The following is a 21,108-nucleotide window of genomic DNA, read 5'->3' as shown; positions in this document are numbered from 1 at the left end:
ACTAGAAAACTGGACACAATATAGGACACAACTATTTTCAGACATTGGACAATAGGCAGCTAAGAACTGTGATCCCTGAGTAAGGGTAACAAACAAGATGAGCCTTACCACAAGCCTGGCTTTCTGCCTGGAGGTAACTTCTAAACTGAGGCTCAGGGAAGGGCACCCAAACAGAGTTCTGAGGAGTTGAATAGAGAGAAACTATAGCTCAGGGAAGCCACAACAGCTAGAATTTGCAGGGCTAAGCACACAAAAGGGAGCTAAAGAAAGACACAGGTCCAAAAGTCTGTGTTGAGTCTCCTTGAATTTTAGCTGAATCTGAGGAAAGAACTATAACCAAGGGAGAGTTGTAAATAAATAATTCCCAGAGTTCACACAGGATATGGACTCATCATTCAACTTCCCTCCAGCCAGAATAAAGAGACTTCCCTGAATCTATGTGGAATTCAGAAGGGAATTCAAAAAGGTCATGCTTTAGGAGTGGGGCTAAATTTTTCTAGAGAGCTACTCTAAACCACTTAAAAGCAAATCCCAAAGGATTAAAATAAACCATAACTTAACTGCATGCCAGAAAAAAAAAATCCAACACTCTTTAAAAGAATATAACAAAATCTAGCACCCAATAGCATTTAATATACAAGGTACAATGCCCAATCAAAAATTACTAGACATATAAAGAAGCATATGTAGAACAAGGAATTGTTGAAGTTAAAAAAAAGAAAAATAAATTAATTAAATAAATATAAAATAAATAAAATAAAGAAGCATAAATATTTGACCTATGACCAGGAGAAAAATTGGCCAGTATAAACAGACTCAGAAATGACAAAGACAAAAGAGTCAGTAGAAAAGGACATTAAGCAGCTATCATAGGCTGTTTCTGCTTTTGTTTGGGATTTAGGAAGCCAGGCCAGGCTTGGTGTGTCACACCTGTAATCTTAGCACTCTGGGAGGCCAAGGCAAGAGAATTGCTTGAGGACAGGAGTTTGAGAGCAGCCAGAGCAAGAGCAAGACTGCATCTCTACAAAAAATAGGAAAATTAGCCAGGCATGGTTGCAAATGCCTATAGACCCAGCTACTTGGGAGGCTGAGACAGGAGGATCGCTTGAGCCCAGGGGTTTGAGGCTGCAGCGAGCTATGATGATGACACTGCACTTTAGCCAGGGTGACAGAGCAACAGTCTGTCTCAAAAAAAAATAAAGAAAGAAAAAAAGAGCACTTCCACTCCAGACACCAGGAGACTTCCCACTAACTTGCAAATTTTTTCCCTGGGCCTCTACTGTATTCAGAAGAAAGACTAGAGGCAGGGCAGGAGACTAGAGATAGCCTCCCTTGGTGGCCCAGGTCTACAGGAGGTGATTAGCAATTGCTAGGGGACAGATACAATGCCCAACCACTCTCCCATACCCTTCTCTTCTAAGCAAAAATTGTAGGCTACTGGGGGATGGGCAGTGCTATGGCTCGAATGTCCCCTCCAAAACTTAAGTTGAAATTTATTTGCCATTGGGAGGGTAATAAGAGGGACCTTTAAGACATAATTAGGTCGTGAGGGTAAAGCCCACATGAAAGGGTTAATGCAGTTATGGAGAGAACACATTATAGTTATCTCAGGAGTTAGGCCCTCCTTTTCTCTGTCTCACAGGTACTTCTTTACCATGTGATGCCTTCCTCCATGTTATGATACAGGAAGAAGGCCCTCCCCAAATGTGGCCCCTTGACAGTAGAATCCCCAGCCTCCAGAACCCTAAGCCAAATAAATCTCTTTTCTTCATATCCAATCTGTTATTCTGTTACAGCAGTAGGAAACAGATGAAGACAGGTAGCAGACCATCTCATTCAGAGGGCACAAAGATCCACTGCTTCTGGGGATGGGGAAAAAGCAAAATACTCTGTACTCCTGTCGAGAGGCAGGAAACCATCTTAGGTCCAGATTTCCACACTGATACCAAGCAGAGTCTGCGATAGTTGGAGGAGGGACAGGAAACTCTTTCCCAAGACTAACCACAGATACTAAGCAGAGTTTGTCTCAGAAAAGAAGGAAGGGCAAAATAACTAAGGCACGGCGACACAGACCGACCCTGCCTATGGCTAAGGCTGGACCCCACAACATCCACCTCTACCAAAAGAGGCTAGCGCAAATAAAAAGCAAGAACAGTCTATCAGTGGCAGAGGAGCAAGCAAGAGAGAGAACTTGTCTGTGGTGCAGGCATGTAGAGGTGACTGAAGGCTTTGAGACAGAAATACTAAAAAAAAAACCCTCCAGAACCCAGGCCTCACTCTAAGCACAAGGTAACAGCAGCCTACTGCTACAGGAACTTGAAGCCTATGGTACGATAAAAGTAATGAGAGCCACAAGAAAACACAAACCCAGCTTAACTCACTCAACTGCCTAACAGCAGAGGCTTGCCCATTTTCAGGTTGAAATACTATTTACTCTAGTCATCTCTACTGTTCTACACATGATGGTTGGCATTCAGTTAATTATTACCAGACAAAAATGAAAAGAAAAGAAAAAAAACCTAATACTTCTGTAAAAAGATAAAGCAATTTCAGAGGTGAGACCCAGAAGTTGAAACTATTAGACAGGGACTTTAGAATAACTGTGATTAATATGCTAAAAGATCTAATGAAGGTGGCTCATGCCTGTAATCCTAGCACTCCGGGAGGCCGAGGCGGGAGGATCACTCAAGGTCAGGAGTTCGAGACCAGTCTGAGCAAGAGCGAGACCCTGGCTCTACCAAAAATAGAAAACATTAGCCGGGCATGGTGGTGCATGCCTGCAGTACCAGCTACTCGGGAGGCTGAGGCAGAAGGATCGGTTGAGCCCAGGAGTCTGAGGTTGCTGTGAGTTAGGCTGATGCCATGGCACTCTAGCCAGGGCAACAGAGTGAGACTCTGTCTCAAAAAAAAAAAAGATCTAATGAAAAAGGAAAAGGTAGAATACATGTATGGACAGAGATTTCAGCAGATATGAAAACTATATACAAATATCAAACAGAAATGATAAAATAAAAGGCATGCTATCAGAGATGAAGAATTCCTCCAAGAATCTCATCAGTTGACTGGACACAGCTGAGTAAAGAATCAGCAAACTTAAAGACAAGTCAGTAAAAATGATCTAAATGGGAACCAGAGAAAAAGAAGAACTAAAACAGAATAGAGCATCCAAAAGCTCTAGGACAATATCAGTCTAATATACAGGTAATTGGAATCTAAGAAAGACAAGAGAGAAAAAACAGGGCTGAAGAAATATCTAAAGACATACTGGCTGAGAATTTTCCAAAAATCATTAAAGATATCAAACTATAGAATCTTCAAGTAGAATAAGTACCAAGGAATACCCATCTAGGCATATAAAAATCAAACTTTGAAAACCAAAGATAAACAGAAAACTTTGAAGACAGCCAGAAGGGGTTAAAATATTACACAGAGAAGACCAAAAATTAAAACAAGCTGGCTTTTCATAAGAAATTATGCAAACCAGAAGACTAGAGTGACATTTTTTTTTCTTAGAGACAGAGTCTCACTCTGCTGCCCCAGCTAGAGTGCCATGGCATCAGCCTAGCTCACAGCAACCTCAAACTCCTGGGCTCAAGCAATCCTTCTGCTTCAGACTCCCGAGTAGCTGAGACTACAGGCATGCACCACCATGCCCGGCTTTTTCTATATATATTAGTTATCCAATTAATTTCTTTGTATTTATAGTAGAGACGGGGTCTTGCTCTTGCTCAGGGTGGTTTCGAACTCCTGACCTCAAGCAATCCGCCCGCCTCAGCCTCCCAGAGTGCTAGGATTACAGGTGTGAGCCACCATACCCGGCCTAGAGTGACATTTTTTAACTACTGAAAGAAAAAAACTATCAATCCAGAATTCCATACTCCACAAAAATACTTTTCAAACATAAAGGTGAAATGAAGACTTTTCCAAACCAACAAAAGCCAAGAGAATTTATTTCCAGCAGATCTGCACTACAAAAGATATTAATAGTTCTTCAGGCAGAGAGAATATGATGGAAATTGGATTTACGCAAAGCAATAAAGTATATCAGAAATGGTAAATATGTGGTCAGATATAAAAGAACTCTTTTCTCATTTTGAATCTCTTTAAAAGGTAATTGTTTGGGCTGGGCATAGTGGCTCAAGCCTGTAATCCTAGCACTTCGGGAGGCCAAGGAAGGAGGATCACTTGAGACCAGGAGTTCAAGACTAGCATGAGCAAGAATGAAACCCCATGTCTACAAAAAATACAAAAATTAGCCAGGTGTGGTGGTACATGCCTATAGTCCCAGCTCCTCTGGAGGCTGAGACAGGAAGATCGCTTGAGCCCAGGAGTTTGTGGTTGCAGTGAACTATGATAATGCCACTGCACCCCAGCCTGGACAACATAGCAAGGCATTGTCTCAAAAAAAAGGTAATTGTTTAAAGCAAAGATAATAATGTATGTATCATAAAGTTTATAACACATATAAGAAGTAAATGTATGACAATAGCACAAAGGATGGAGGTGGAAATAAAATATACTCTTGTAAGAAGAGTCTTATACTATAAATGAAGTAATATATAATTACTTGAAGATATATGCTTATAAATTAAAGATGTAGACTGTAAACCTAGAGTGACTACTAAGAAAATAAAACAACAAATTATATCTAATAAAGCAATAGTGGAGATAAAATGAAATCATTTATAAAGACCTATTAATCAAAAAAAAAAAAGCAGGAAAGGAGGAAAAAAGAAATAAAGAGCAGATGAGACACAGATAACAAAGAAAAATATGATAAGATTTAACCTAACTATATCAATAATTACACTAAAGGTAACAGCCTACATACTCCAAATAAAAAAGACTGACAGACTAGATAAAAAAGCAAGACCCAACTATAAGGTATCTATAAGAAACCCACTTTAGGCTGGGCGTGGTGGCTCACGCTTTAATCCTAGCACTCTGGGAGGCCGAAGTGGGCGGATTGCTCAAGGTCAGGAGTTCCAAACCAGCCTGAGCGAGACCCCATCTCTACTAAAAATAGAAAGGAATTAATTGACCAACTAAAAATATACATACAAAAAATTAGCAGGGCATGGTGGCGCATGCCTGTAGTCCCAGCTACTCAGGAGGCTCGGGCGGGAGGATTGCTTGAGCCCAGGAGATTGAGGTTGCTGTGAGCTAAGCTGCAATGCCATGGCACGCACACTAGCCTGGGCAACAAAGTGAGACTCTGTCTCAAAAAAAAAAAAAAGAAACCCACTTTAATTATAAAAATATAAATAGGTTAAAAGTAAAAGGATGTAAAAGATATACATTGAAAACAATAACCAAAATAAAACTGAAGTGCCTATTAGTAGCTATATATGTTAATAGCAGAGAAAGACATCAGAATACAGATTATCACCAGGGATAAAAAGAGATATTTCATAATGTTAAAGGGGTTAATTCATCAAGAAGACAAAACAACTACAATATACATAAAGAAAACCTGATAGAACTGAGGATTCTGCTTCAGGTATTGTTGCATAAACTCCCTGTAGATCAACCCTCCCACTGATAAAACAACTACAAATTGACAAAATACAAACAAAAAAACCCAAACGAACAAAAAAATTATTTGTTTGTTTTTATGTCTGAGGATTCTGAACAATACACTAAAAGCAGGCAGATTGTGGGGGGAATCAAAACATGGAACAATGATCTACACAGGGTGGGATGGGGGATTCCTGCTTTTAAGGGGCTTTTAAGCAGGCTGGTAGGCATCAGTCACAAGACAACTTAAGCAACTAAAACTCCAGTAGAAACCCTGATATCTGTCTCACTCAAAGATATAGGGAGAAGATTTCAGGCAACCATGGTTGCCACCAGAGTAAGTGGAGAATCCTAAGCAAGAGAGAGCCAGAAAAGGGGATCCCTTAATTCTGTCAATGAATACCACATGTATCTCAGACTAAGCCCTCTCTGAACAATGTATACAGACTCAAAGCAGCACTGCAAAGGCTGAAAGAGCTGAACTGAGACTTGAGGTACAATCCACAGAAGGTGACACAGCTTACAGCTTATTGTCAGGTAAAACAAAAACATCAATACTACTCAGAGGAATATTACAGAACCCAGAGTCTATACAATGTAATGTTCATAATATCCAAGATACAATCCAAAATTACTATAAGGAGGATAAGACCCATTCTCAAGGGAGAAGACACTTAACAGAAGCCAACCCCAAAATGACATAAATGTTGAAATGTTCAGACATGTAATCAATGGAACCAAATAAAAAGTTGAGAAATAGAACCACACTTATATGGTCAATTGATTTTCAACAATGATGCCAAGGTATTTCAAAGGGGAATGACCATTCTCTTCAACACAGGCTGCTGAAACAACTGGATATCAATATGAAAAACAAACAAACAAATAAAAACTCTTGACCCTTATATCACACAATTAAAAAAAAATAAATAAATAAAACCTCAAAATGGATCACAGACCTAAAGTATGAACAATGAAAACTATGGTACAGTCACTTTAGAAAGCAGTTTGGCAGTTCCTCAAAAGGTTAAACATAAAGAATTACCATATAACCCTGCGATTCCATTCCTAGGTATATACCCAAGAAAAATGAAAACATCTGTTTACACAAAAACATGTAAACAAATGTTCATAACAGCACTATTCATAATAGCCCCAAAGTGGAAACAGACCAAATATCAATTGAAGATGAATAAATAAAAAGTGGTATATCCATACAGTGGAATGTCATTTGCCAATAAAAATGATGTCTTGATGCATGCTACAACATGGACAAGCCTTGAAAATATTGTGCTATGTGAAAGAAGCCAGTCACAAAATATGATTCCATTTATATGAAATGTTCAGAATAGGTAAATCTATAAGATAGAAAGTAGATTAGCAGTTGCCTAGGGCTGGAGGGGATGGGAGATCTGGGGAATGATGGCTACACAGTATTACTGGGTTATTTTGGAGGTATGAAAATGTTCTAAAATTGATTGTGGTAATGAGTGTAGAATTCTGTGAACACACTAAAAACAACTAAATTGTACACTTTATATGGGTGAATTTGTGGAATATAAATCATACCTTAGTTATTACAAAAAAGAGCTAAAACTATAAAACTTCTATAAGAAAACATAAAAGGTTTGTATCCTTGGGTTAGGTAGATTTCTTAGAACACAAAAAAGCATTATCCATAAATTTAAAAACTGATAAACTGAACTTAATCAAAATTTAAAACTTCTATTCTTTAAAAGATACTTTAAAAAAAGAAAAGGCAAATGACAAACTGGGAGAAATATTTACAAAACATCTATCTGATAAAGGACTTATATAAAAATATATAAAGAACCCTTACAACAAAATAATAAGACAAACAACCCAATTTTTTAAATGGGCAGAAGGGTTGAACAGATGCTTCACCGATGAAGATACATGAATGGTCACTAAGCACACAAAAATCAGCTCATCATCACAAATCATTGGGTAAATGCAAATTAAAACCAGAGTGAGATACCACTATACACACAAGAAAATGACTAGAATTACAAAGACTGAAAAAATCAAACATTCAAGAGTTATGGAGCCACTAGAACTCTCCACTGCAGATGAGAATGCAAAAATGGTATAGCCGCTTTGGAAAATAGTTTAGTAGTTTCTTATATGATTAAATTTACACTTACCACAAGACCCTGCAATTCTACTTCTTGATATGTACTCAAGAGAAATGAAAACATAGGTCTACAAAAAGACCTGTATGTTAATATTATTTCATGGAAGCTTTAGTTATAACAGCCCCAAGGTGGAAACAACCCAAAGCATCAACAATGAGTAAATAAACAAACTGTAGTAAATCCCTACAATGGACTACTACTCAGCAATAAAAAGAAACAAATTATTGATATATGCAACAATGTGTATCAATATTAAAAGGACTATACTAACTGAACAAAGGCAGACACAAGAGTACATACTGTATGATTCCATTTATTTGACATTCCAGAAAAGGCACAACATGGTGACAGAAAGCTGATCGGTGGTTGACAAGGGCAGTGGGAGGGAAAGAGGACTGACTGCAAAGGGACATGAAGGAACTTTCTGGGGTGATGAAAATGTTCTATATCTTCATGGTGGTGGTGGTGGTGATAGGACTATGAACATTTGTTAAAACTCACAAAAGTGGACACTTAATGTGGGTGAATGTTGATGTAGGTAAATTATACTCAATAAAATTGATTTTTTTAAAAAGGACAATTAATAGTTTCATTCTTTTTCTCAAGTTCCCAAGGTTTTAGATAATTCCCAGATGGTTTCAACATCCCATCTGCTCTACTTTGAGGGACCTGACCTTGATTTCAACTTCTTGCATGCCTTATGATTCAAAGTTAGCACTTTTGAAGCATAAAACTCTAAATTTTGTGCGTGGTTCTAAGAATACAGAGGCCATGTTGGTGTAAAACCTATGTGTTATCATCTCCAGCTAAATTACAGATGCAGTTGCAAATATTATTTGATCCTCTGCAACTTTTCTAGCTTCCTTGCTTTTCTCATCTCCTCACTAAAAAGAATTTATCATAAATGTTTAGTAGCTCGTTCATATGCAGGGGATAAATCCCAGTTTGAGAGACTGCAACTTTAGTCAGCAGGTCAGTTTTAAACACCTGTAGTCTGATTACCAACGTCTAACAGAACCCGCTACATTTCCTACTAAGTATAGCAAACATTTCTCATTATATCAACATTCCCAAAATAATCAAAGGCAAATAAAGCATACTGCAACCAAGAGAAAAATTAAGTAGATTGGGCTATCAGTGGCAATTAGGTTTTGAAGAACAAAGGCAGTCAGAGAAGGGGCTAGCACATGAATCTCCTGGAATTCAAGATGGGATTTCCTGCATTTCTACAACATCAATAGATTGGAAATGGATGAAATAGCTCATTGGAATTGTATTCAGAGTATAATTAGGACCTTGGGAAAAACCAGAGTTAACCACATAGATATCTCCAAAGAAAAAGAAAACGAACAAGATGTGGAAAGGAGTGTAGGGACACACAGGTTCTGGGATGGATGAACCTCTGTGTTACCCAAATTATTTTGGAAGACATAATTTGCATTACCCAAATTATTTTTAAGTTAATCTTGCTCTATAGCACCACAGAATCAACAGTAAATGAGAGATTGCTACTAGCAAAGAGATATGGCAACCAATAAAAGAACAAACAGAAAAGAAACTAAACAAACAAAAACTCACATGTTTACAACCGACCAGAATGCAAATTTGAAACTGCCTGGAAATAAAATGGAATTATAGTTAAGCAGAAATAGGACTCTTCTTTATCACTGTAGTTTATCAACTGTAATAAATCAGGGTCACTGTCTTTTATTTATGTGTGAAACCATTTTCCTGGTAGACAAACTGACAGAGGTTGTAGTCTTTTATTCTACTGCTATATTTTCATAATGATAAGACTGACGGAAACAAAGCTAGATGTTTGAGGACCGAGTTGGGCTGACACTCACCACAAACTTCTCACCATTCTGCTCCACATGTTTGTATGTGGGGACCGATATGGGCACTGCTTGCTTTTCTGTGTAATCATAAAATGATTGTCCCAACGAGTCGTCACTGGGATCTAGGTTATCTGCCTCATGAGGAGGTACAGATAACACTGTCAAGATCAATTCCTTCTCGCCTGCTCGGATCAGGTCCACCACCTGCTTGTGTGTCGCCCCCTCAACATTCACGCCGTTCCTAAGGGGAAAAAGGGAAAAAGACAATCCCATAAACCAGAAGGGTCCAAACACCTTGTATCTCCACCCTCCGGCCCCCACTCCAGTGACACGCAGTATGAACGATAAAGTCAAAAGATTAATTTGGTTCCAAAAAAGTTGTTTATGTTTTCACAGATCCTCATGTGAAAAACTGTTTGTGAACTTATGGCAGGGGGGAAAAATGGAAACAGGTGAGAAGACCTACCCTTCCTCTACACTAGAATCCCACACATAGCTTCAGGAAAGCACATGGGAAAAAGGGTAAAGCTGAGGAGGAAACAATGCTTTTTAAGCTAAACAGTCCAATTTCCTCACCTAACCAAGCATGTATACAAAACAGTCAAAGTCACCTGAACTGTACTCTTTGTCCTATTTAAACTTCATGGGGATTCTGTTAAAAGAAACTTCACAAAATGCATTCCCTTAATTTGCAAATAGAGACTCAAAAACAGTTGTGACTCAAGATAATTCCTTTACATTTATATCCAATTTCTCCCCATATCCTCAAATTAGTCAACTTAATTTTCCCTTATGACAAGTTTTATTACTTTGGGAATTAAACAGTATTAATCTTCATATACACTAGTTTGCTCTATCACTTGGTTTTTTTTAAAGGCAAGGTTATTACATCTCTAAAATCTCATGATCTGACCTAACTTCCTTTGTTCTCCCCAGTCACTTCAATTAACCTCTCAGGATTCTATCTACTTTTTTCCTGTTCTGAGCTGCCTCACTTAGAGCCCTGTGTGATCAGTCCAATCTAAAAAAATATATACCTAAGTTTATATAGTAAAATCAACCTATTCATTTTCCTTCCTGTTTCAGTGCGTATAAAAGGCTGAAATAAGGAAAGGCACAAGGTTTAGAAGAACAACAATTTTGTCAAGAAAGATGCTGAGTCTCACAAAACTCACTCAGCAAACCAAACTACCTTCTCAGAATGCTGACCCAGCCTGCCTGTTCAGCAAAAACCACTGGGCAGCTGTCCTGGAGTTTACCTCTCATGGCTATCCCAAGAATAGAAAATACACACCTGGCCTCTAATTAATTTAATATTTAAAGCTCATCTACCCTTTAGAGTTAATTTCTTTTTCAGTCTTGTTCTAAACTATTAGGATTTTTCCTTTCTGAAAATGATGCTAAGTTTAGTAACAAACCTTCCATAAACTTTTCAGTCACTGAAATTGTCTCTGTCAGAAACATCCACTTATATAAACAGAATAGGCAGGAGATCGGTCAGCTAGCCTCTGTCCTTATTTATTTAGGGTTTAACAATCTAGCCAGTAAATTCAGGACTCTTGACATTTCACAACTTAAAAGTCTAACATATAACAACAACAACAAAATCAGTAATTTTACAATAAGCTAGCCATAAAAGAAAATAAAGAGCACTTTCCACTGATGGAAATTTGGGCTTTTTACTCAGATCAGTCAGACTACAGATCAAAAAACACAGTCTAATCTGATCAGACAGCAGTATGGTAAAATGGAAGAAAATGGGCTTTGAAGCCAGAGTTACTTGAGTTCAAATAGCCTAGTCCTGTCCTGTAGCACCAGAATTGGTCTTGATGGAGTTATTTAACCTTTCTTAGCCTTGCTTTTCACATCTGTAAAATGGGGACAATAATAAGTCCCTAACAGAGTTGTTGTAAGGATTAATGTAAAATAACATGTAACTTGCCTAGAACAATACCTGAATACTTGCATCAAAAGGTTTAAAAAGGGCTGGGTGTGCTGGCTCATGCCTGTAATCCTGCACTCAGGGAAGCCAAGGTGGGAGGATAGCCTGAGGTCAGGAGTTTGAGACCAGCCTCAGCAAGAGCAAGATCCCATCTCTACTAAAATTAGAAAGAAATTAGCCAGGCAACTAAAATAGAAAAAATTAGCCGGGCATGGTGGCGCATGCCTGTAGTCCCAGCTACTTGGAAAGCTGAGGCAGAAGGATTGCTTGAGCCCAGGAGTTTGAGGTTGCTGTGAGCTAGGCTGACGCCACAGCACTCTAGTCTGAGCAACAGAGCAAGACTCTGTTTCAAAAAAATAAATAAATAAAGGTTTGAAAAGGAAAGAAGTACTATGTATATAGTGATTTTTGTTAAAGAAGAAATAGAAACCTAAAGTTAGGAAGTAAGAAGTACTATGTATATAGGGATTTTTGTTAAAGAAGAAATAGAAATCTAAAGTCAGGAATTGGCACAGGATTTCATCTAATTATTTGGCCTCTAGTTTTTAGGGGGTTTTTTTGAGATGGGGGTGGGGAGGGGTTTTACTATATTGCCCAGGTTGGTCTTAAACTCCCAGCCACCTCAAGAGATCCTCCCATCTCAGCCTCCTGAGTAGCTACGATTACAGGCATGAGCCAGTCCTTACTAGTTCCGAGAAAATGTTTTGATGGTAGAAGAAACAAATTGAAAAAGCAAAGTTTAGAAGTCATCAGAGAATTTCATCTATAGCTAGAACCTTAGCTTAATTGTGAATACCCATGTTAATTTTTTCTTAACACAGTTAAAAACTAACACCTTAGAGACTGAACAAAGTATCTTAGATACTAACAGGGGTCCTCAAACTTTTTAAACAGGGGGCCAGTTCACTGTCCCTCAGACAGTTGGAAGGCCGGACTATAGTTTTAAAAAAAACTATGAACAGGCTGGTCTGAAGGTAGTGAGTTATCTCACGTGATGGTTCACAGTCAGTTACAGATTGAACTCCTTGTTCTACTACTTCCCCCCCCTCGCTACTGCACTTGACTAGTCTTAAAAGAAAAGAAAAGAAAAGAAAAGAAAAGAAAAGAAAAGAAAAGAAAAAGAAAACTATTAACAAATTCCTATGCACACTGCACATATCTTATTTTGAAGTAAAAAAACAAATGGGCAAAAACACCAGTATGTGGCCCATGGGCCGTAGTTTAAGGACCCCTGTAAGACTTTTTATTGGTGCAATCAATTTTATGAGATGTGCATTTGTGAAAAAAGTTTAAAAACTGATGCTCAAATCTTACTTTTCAGTTCCCTAATTTTTTCCTTTAAAGGATTTTTAATCTGGGGTACTCAGTTGATAGGCTTGGGAGTCAGTGAATCTAAAAAATCACGCCTGTAATCCTAGCACCCTGGGAGGCTGAGGAGGGTGGACTGTTTGAGCTCAGGAGTTCGAGACCAGCCTCAGCAAGAGCGAGACCCCGTCTCTACCAAAAATATAAAAAAAGTTAATTGGACAGCTAAAAATATACAGAAAAAACTAGCCGGGCATGGTGGCGCATGCCTATAGTCCCAGCTGCTCGGGAGGCTGAGGCAGGAGGATCACTTGAGCCTCAGAGTTTGAGGTTGCTGTGAGCTAGGCTGATGCCACAGCACTCTAACCTGGGCAACAAAGTGAGACTCTGTCTCAAAAAAAAAAAGAGGCCAGGCACAGTGGCTCACGCCTGTAATCCTAGCAGTCTGAGAGGCCAAGGCAGGTGGATTGCTCAACGTCAGGAGTTCGAAAGCAGCCTGAGCAAGAGTGAGACCCCGTCTCTACTATAGATAGAAAGAAATTAATTGGCCAACTAATATATATAGAAAAAATTAGCCAGGCATGGTGGCGCATGACTGTAGCCCCAGCTACTTGGGAGGCTGAGGCAGAAGGATCGTTTGAGCCCAGGAGTTTCACGTTGCTGTGAGCTAAGCTAACACTATGGCACTCTAGCCCGGGCAACAGAAGTGAGACTCTGTGTCAAAAAAAAAAAAAAAAGGAAAAAAAATTTGTATGTAAAATTGTATTTGCATACATATTATGCATTTTTTTCCTGGGGAGAATTTCCCTAACTTTCATCAGCTTCAAAAAGAAATATGTAATCTCTAAAAATTTTCAGAACTATTGCTTTCAAAACACACCTTCACCCATTCAGGTTATTTTTTGTTTGTTTGTTTGTTTTGAGACAGAGTCTCACTCTGTTGCCCAGGCTAGAGTGAGTGCCATGGCGTCAGCCTAGCTCACAGCAACCTCAATCTCCTGGGCTGAAGCGATCCTCCTGCCTCAGCCTCCCAAGTAGCTGGGACTACAGGCACGCGCCACCATGCCCGGCTAATTTTTTTTTTTTTTTGTATATATTAGTTGGCCAATTAATTTCTTTCTATTTATAGTAGAGACGAGGTCTCGCTCTTGCTCTTGCTCAGGCTGGTTTCGAACTCCTGACCTTGAGCAATCCTCCCGCCTCGGCCTCCCAGAGTGCTAGGATTACAGGCGTGAGCCACCGCGCCCGGCCCTGTTTTTGTTTTTTTGAGACAGTGTCTTACTCTGTTGCCTGGGCTAGAGTGTCATGGCATCAGCCTAGCTCACAGCAACCTCAAACTCCGGGGCTCAAGCAATCCTTCATGCCTCAGCCTCCCGAGTAGCTGGGACTACAGGCATGTGCCACCATACCCGGCTAATTTTTTCTATTTTTGGTAGAGATGGGGTCTCACTCTTCCTCAAGCTGGTCTCAAACTCCTAAACTCGAGTAATCCTCCCACCTCAGCCTCCCAGAGTGCTAGGATTACAGGCCTCAACCACCACACCTGGCCCACCCATTCAGTTTTCAAATCACAATACACTGCTCCTTCTGTCACTCTCAAAAATAAGCCCTGAAAATTGTCAGAAAAACTTAAGTGAGACTTACACCAAGAGTAGCCAGGGAGCAAGGAAGCTTGCTTAGGTTTCACCACTTTATTAGTAAGACCAAGTTTCAAATTGGCTATCATCCCAAAAACCTCTTTAAAAAAAAAAAGGAAAAAACTTATAGTGTCATATCCTAAACATACTTGCTATTATTTATCTGGTTCAAGGAATAGAAGGAATGCTATATATTCCACAACTTAATACAAAGTGGGAAATTCCTTCATTCTTCAGAGAATGAAATGAGGTCAGTAAAAAACTCAGGATGCCTGATTTGAAAAAGGGCCCTCCTTCCTCAAGAATTAAGAGGTCTTCACAGTCATAAAAATGTTTATATGATATAAAAAGGTTTATATGATATACTTTTTTCCACAAGAATGCTACTATACCAGGCTCAAATGAGGCGTGGCTCAACAGTTTGTACAACTCTGAAGACATAAATAAATGCAAAATACAAGTTCTCCAATAAAAGGAAAACTTTCAGCAGTACACACTTCAAGTTCAAAGCATGGGTTTGGGAGTCAAACAGATTTCGGTTTGAATATCAATTGTGTCATTTAACAGATGAGACCTTATGTAAATTGCTCAATCTAGGCCTCAATTTTCTAATCCATGAAATAGGGCTAATAATACCTATAGCTAATGGAATTGTTGTGAGAACTAAAATGAGATAAAGCTCTAGAACATGGTAACAACTCAATAAATGATAGCTATTTGTGTTATAGTATTTATAAAAATTGAACAAACAGGTTGGTAGTATTTTGGCCTCCCTAATGATATAAATCCTTTCTACCACCAATTTCCCTTGCCTTTCTTCTGTCTTTGTGACATAATATAGTTGGAATTCGTGTGAAAATAAATGACTAACTTCTCAACCAATGATAATGGGGTTCACAAAATAGCCACCTTCACAAAATCACTGCATCAGAAAATTGCTAAGTCCCATATCACACAAAAAAGTACCTATTGCCCAGCAGGACATACCAATCTATGCTTCCTCCTTAAAGAAAGGTAGTAGCTTAAATACATTATCAAAACAAAATCAACAGATATGTGATTAAGCAAATATAGTAAAGTATTAATGATAGGGCTGGGTGTGGTGGCTCATGCCTGTAATCCTAGCACTCTGTGAGCCGAGGCAGAACTGTTTGAGCTCAGGAGTTTGAGACCAGCCTGAGCAAGAGTGAGACCCCGTCTCTACTAAAAAATAGAAAAATTAGCCAATCATTGTGGCGTGCACCTGTAGTCCCAGCTACTAGGGAGGCTAAGGCAGGAGGATCCCTTGACCCCAGGAGTTTTGGTTACAGTGAGCTATGATGACATCATTGCACTTTACCCAGAGTGAGACTCTGTCTCAAAAAAAATGTTAATTATAGAATCTAGGTAATAAGTATACAGATATTCACTATACAATACTTTCAACTTTTCTGTATGTTTGAATTTTTTCATAATAAAATGAAGGAAAAAATGAAGTCTGCCAAAAATTCCAGCAACCCACAAATATGACCAAAATTTTGCTTCCTTAGGCAACTAGATGATACCTAATTTATGTCTTCAACATTATAAAGATACACTTGATGATTTTAATAAAATGTTCAATTTTACATAAGACCAACATTTGGCCCCAAAGGAGAGGGGCCTTAAGCTAGTTAATGGGGGTAGTTTCAAATAAGACTTCTATTCAACCAAAGTTAGCAAGCTAGGGAAAATGCAAAGCTAATATAAACACTCCCAGAAGCAGGAGAAAAAGCTCTAGTCAGGATTTGTATACTGCTTGTGAAGAAAGTTGTATATAATCAAAACTAGGTATGAATGGAAATGACAAAGCCAGTCACTATATGTACCACAGCAAGGAGCCATTCTATCTACATGGTAAGCACACTACTATTTTGACTCCCCTGTGACAGGCAAGAAAGTAATTAAAGGGTAATTAGTCCCTCAGAAGCAGCCCATTAAAACAGACAATAAATTCCTGTAACTACAAACAATAAGACATACATTTCAATTTTGTAGATTAAAACACAATGGCTGGGCTGGGCACGGTGGCTCAGGCCAGAAATCCTAGCACTCTGGAAGACCGAGGTGGAAGGATCACTCCAGGTCAGGAGTGCAAGACCCTGTCTCTACTAAAAATAGAAAGAAATTATCTGGACAACTAAAAATATATAGAAAAAATTAGCTGGGCATGGTGGCACATGCCTGTAGTTCCAGCTACGTGGTAGGCTGAGGCAGGAGGATTGCTTGAGCCCAGGAGTTTGAGGTTGCTGTGAGCTAGGTTGATGCCAGGGCACTCTCGTCCCGGCAACAGAGTGAGACTCTGTCTCAAAAAAAAAACAACAAAAAAAACAACAACAACACAATGGCTGGAAGATGGGGGGAAGGGCCAAATAAATAAATAAATAAAACAATGGCTACATACCCACAATAGCTAAAATTAAAAAAAGAGTGACAACACCAAGTTTTGCCAAGGATGTGGAACAATTGCAATTCTCATACATTGCTGATAAGTGCCTAAAACAAAAACAATCTAGCAGTTCCTTAAAATGTTAAACATACATTTACTACATGATCCAGCAAGTCCACTCCTGGGTATTTATCCAAAAGAAATGAAAATACATCCACACAAACAACTATATTTGAATGTTCACTGTAGCTTTATTCATGAGAGTCCAAAACTGAAAATAGCCCAAATGTCTATCAAAAGGTGAACAGATAAACAAATTGTGGAATATTCATGCAATGGAGTAGTACAACAATAAAAATGAATAAACTGTTCATAGCCACAATAATATAGATAAATATGAAAAACACACTCAGGGAAAAAAAGTGAGAGAGAAAAGAATCTTATTGACTTGATTCCATTTACTTGAAGTTTCAGAACAGGCAAAACTATTCTATAGTGTAGAAATCAGATCAGTGGTTGTCTAGAAGGGAGGAGATGAGTATTGAATGGAAGGAAGTTTTCTTTTTTTTTTTGAGACAGAGTCTCACTTTGTTGCCTAGGCTAGAGTGAGTGCCCTGGCATTAGCCTAGCTCACAGCAACCTCAAACTCCTGGGCTCAGGCAATCCTTCTGCCTCAGCCTCCCAAGTGGCTGGGACTACAGGCATGCGCCACCATGCCTGGCTAATTTTTTCTATATATATTAGTTGGCCAATTAATTTCTTTCTATTTATAGTAGAGACGGGCCCCGCTCTTGCTCAGGCTGGTTTCGAACTCCTGACGTTGAGCAATCTGCCTGCCTCGGCCTCCCAGAGAGCTAGGATTACAGGCGTGAGCCGCGCCCGGCCTGGAAGGAAGTTTTCTGAAGTGATGGAAGCGTTCTATATCTTGATTAAGGTGGTGGTTAAATGGGTGTATACTTTTGTCAAAACTCCCAACTCTGTACTGACTATGTGTGCATTTGACTGTACGTAAATGAAGCCTCAATAAAGTTGCTTTAAAATAAAAATTATTACATAATATCCTCATCTATAAGTGCGAAATAGCAGTCCATCATCTGGATGAAACATAATTCAGATTACTCCGATTTTTTTTTTTTTTGCTGTTATGAGTGAACAAGGCTAATTATGAAGATTCCAGTAGATGAATCTGTATATATCAACAGCATAAAACCATTTAAAGAATAAAATACATGCTTTCTCCTTCACCTCCCATATCTTTGTGGAAAATAAGCTAAACTTTGGATACTTCCAAGTCTTACAAGCTTTACTCCTCCTACTACTCTGGCTTTCTTCCTAAACTCCTATAAACAATAGGACATATATTTCAGGCCTAGTATATATAGTTAAGAACTCAGCAACAGATGACTATAAAGTTAAGTCAGACAGCAGCAGCATCTCTCTCAAGTTTATCAAAGCTATAATGTAAGGGCTAAGAGGCAAATTCATCAAACACTGCCTTAATACCATTGTATTGCATTACAAATATAATTCAGATTCTGTTTCTTAGGAAGCCTAGGTTCCACTTGTTAGATTTTTAAGCATTCAGTACCATAAAGCATTTTCTTCTGACAGAGTATTTGAAAAAGGATTTGTTCAGCCAAATATACAACATTTAGGAAACTGTCAAAGACACTGAAATACTTTAAACATATAGACTATAAAACCTCTTTAAAAATATTTATAGCCAGGCATGGTAGCTGACGCCTATAATCCTAGCACTTTGGGAGGCTGAGGCAGGAAGATCACTTAAGCCCAGGAGTTTGAGACCAGCCTGGACAATAGTGGGACCTCATCTCTACAAAAAGTAAAAAAACTTAGCTAGGTGTGGCAGCTACTCTAGAGGCTGAAGTAGGAGGATTGCTTGAGCTGAGGGGTTTGAGGTTGCAGTGAGCTATAATGATGACACCACTGCACTGTCACTCAGTGTCAGAGCAAGATTCTGTCACCAAAAAAAAAAAGTTCATATTCTTTTAATAATTGCATTGCTGATTTATCCTAAGGAAATAACCAAAAGATGAGCTCTGCAAGGGTAAGAACTGGCATGTAGAACACTCAAGTATTTGTTGAAAGAATAAATGAAATAATCCTAAACATAAAAAAGTTAAGCACAAACATATCCATTATTATCTAGGTTGTTTCCAAATTTCTGTTCTTATAAAAAGTCAACACCAGGGGGACGAATAATCAAGAAAATTATAGTATAACAATTTGATAAACTAGAAAGCAGTAATTTAAAATTGTAAACATGAAGAACAAAATAACCTAGAGCTTGGCCGGGCGCTGTGGCTCACGCCTGTAATCCTAGCTCTTGGGAGGCCGAGGCGGGCGGATTGCTCAAGGTCAGGAGTTCGAAACCAGCCTGAGCAAGAGCGAGACCCTGTCTCTACTATAAATAGAAAGAAATTAATTGGCCAACTGATATATATATAAAAAAAATTAGCCGGGCATGGTGGCGCATGCCTGTAGTCCCAGCTACCCGGGAGGCTGAGGCAGAAGGATCACTCGAGCCCAGGAGTTTGAGGTTGCTGTGAGCTAGGCTGACGCCATGGCACTCACTCTAGCCTGGGCAACAAAGTGAGACTCTGTCTCAAAAAAAAAAAAATAAAAAAAAAAAAAATAACCTAGAGCCAATACTATGTTACAAAGTGGATTATAAAAACGCAAATCCATAAAACTTCTAAAAGATAACATAAGAGAAAATCTAGGTAATTTTGGGTTTGGCGATGAGATTTTAGATAAAACACCAAAAAGCACTGATCCACTTAAGAATAAATTGCTAAGCTGAACTTTATTAAAATTTAAAACTTCTGCCGGGCTTGGTGGCTCACGCCTGTAATCCTAGCTCTCTGGGAGGCCGAGGCGGGCGGATTGCTCAAGGTCAGGAGTTCGAAACCAGCCTGAGCAAGAGCAAGACCCCGTCTCTACTATAAATGGAAAGAAATTAATTGACCAACTAAAAATATATACAAAAAATTAGCCAGGCATGGTGGCGCATGCCTGTAGTCCCAGCTACTCGGGAGGCTGAGGCAGGAGGATTGCTTGAGCCTAGGAGTTTGAGGTTGCTGTGAGCTAGGCTGACACCACGGCACTCACTCTAGCCTGGGCAACAAAGTGAGATTCTGTCTCAAAAAAAAAAAAAAAAAAAATTTAAAACTGCTGCTGTGTGAAAGATAATGTTAAGAGAATGAAGATACAAGCCAGACTAGGAAAAAATATTTGCAAAACACATATCTAATAAAGGACTTGTAGCCAAAATATACAAACAACTATTAAAACTCAACAATATTAACCCACATCCGACTCAAAGTAAAAAAAGAACAAAAACAGAAACTCAGAAAGAAAACAATCCAATTTAAAAATAGATAAGATATCTGGACAGATACCTCACCAAAGAAGATATACAGATGGCAAATAAGCATATGGAAAGTTGCTCAACATCATTCATCATCAGGGAATTGCAAATGAAAACAAGATAACACTATGCATCTATTAGAATGGCTAAAATACAAAAAGAGAAAACAAAACTGATAATACTAAATACGGTGAGGGTGTAGAGCAACAGCAATTGTCATGCATTGTTGGTGGGAATACAAAATGATACAGTCATTTTGGAAGACAGTTTCTTACAGTCTTACCATAGGATCCAGCAATCACACCCCTAGGTATTTACCTAAATGAGTTGAAAACTAATATCCACACAAAAACCTGCACACAAATGTTTATAGTAGCTTTATTCATAACTGCCAAAAACTGGAAGTAACCAAGTTTATCTTTCAATAGATGAATGGATAAACTTGGAACATCCATACAATTGAGTACTATTCAGCTATAAGAAGAAATGAGCTATCAAGCCATGAAAAAATATGGAGGAACCTTAAGTCCATATTGCTAATTGAAAGAAGCCAGTCTGAAAAGGCTACATATTATATGATTCCAAGTATATGACATTCCAGGAAAGGTAAAGATCAGTGGTCACCAGAGGCTTGAGAGGAGAGGGAGGATGAACAGGTGAAGCACAGGGAATTATTAGGGCAGTGAAATTGTTCTGTATGATACAGAATGGTACCTACATGACAAAACACATTTGTTAAAACCCCTAGAACTTTATAACACAAAGTGATAATGTATGGAAATTTTTAAATATCAGGAGGTTAGAGGAATCTCAGAGTGTGACAAGAGAACCTAACTGTATTTCAAATGTATTTTAAACAACCTCACTACAGTGGGTAGAGGAAAAGGTCTGGCCCTAAATAACTGGAAATGAATG

General features: G+C 38.6%; 1 protein-coding gene across 5 annotated transcripts in view; it reads right to left on the bottom strand.

Annotated features, from left to right (window-relative positions):
* The window catches only part of SNX27 (sorting nexin 27), an 81,696-nt gene that overhangs the window by 36,202 nt on the left and 24,386 nt on the right, over positions 1 to 21,108 (bottom strand). For 3 of the 5 annotated variants that reach the window (XM_076000126.1, XM_012767603.3, XM_012767602.3), the window contains exon 2: positions 9,521 to 9,752. The exons of the other annotated variants lie outside the window; for them this stretch is intronic. In XM_076000126.1, the coding sequence (XP_075856241.1) occupies positions 9,521 to 9,752 (232 nt within the window). The remainder of the gene's footprint in view (positions 1 to 9,520; positions 9,753 to 21,108) is intronic. 5 annotated transcript variants of the gene reach the window in all.

This window comes from Microcebus murinus, chromosome 2 (genome assembly GCF_040939455.1).
Source record: "Microcebus murinus isolate Inina chromosome 2, M.murinus_Inina_mat1.0, whole genome shotgun sequence".
NCBI classification, from domain to species: domain Eukaryota; kingdom Metazoa; phylum Chordata; class Mammalia; order Primates; family Cheirogaleidae; genus Microcebus; species Microcebus murinus.
This window is presented reverse-complemented; position numbering and strand designations above follow the sequence as displayed.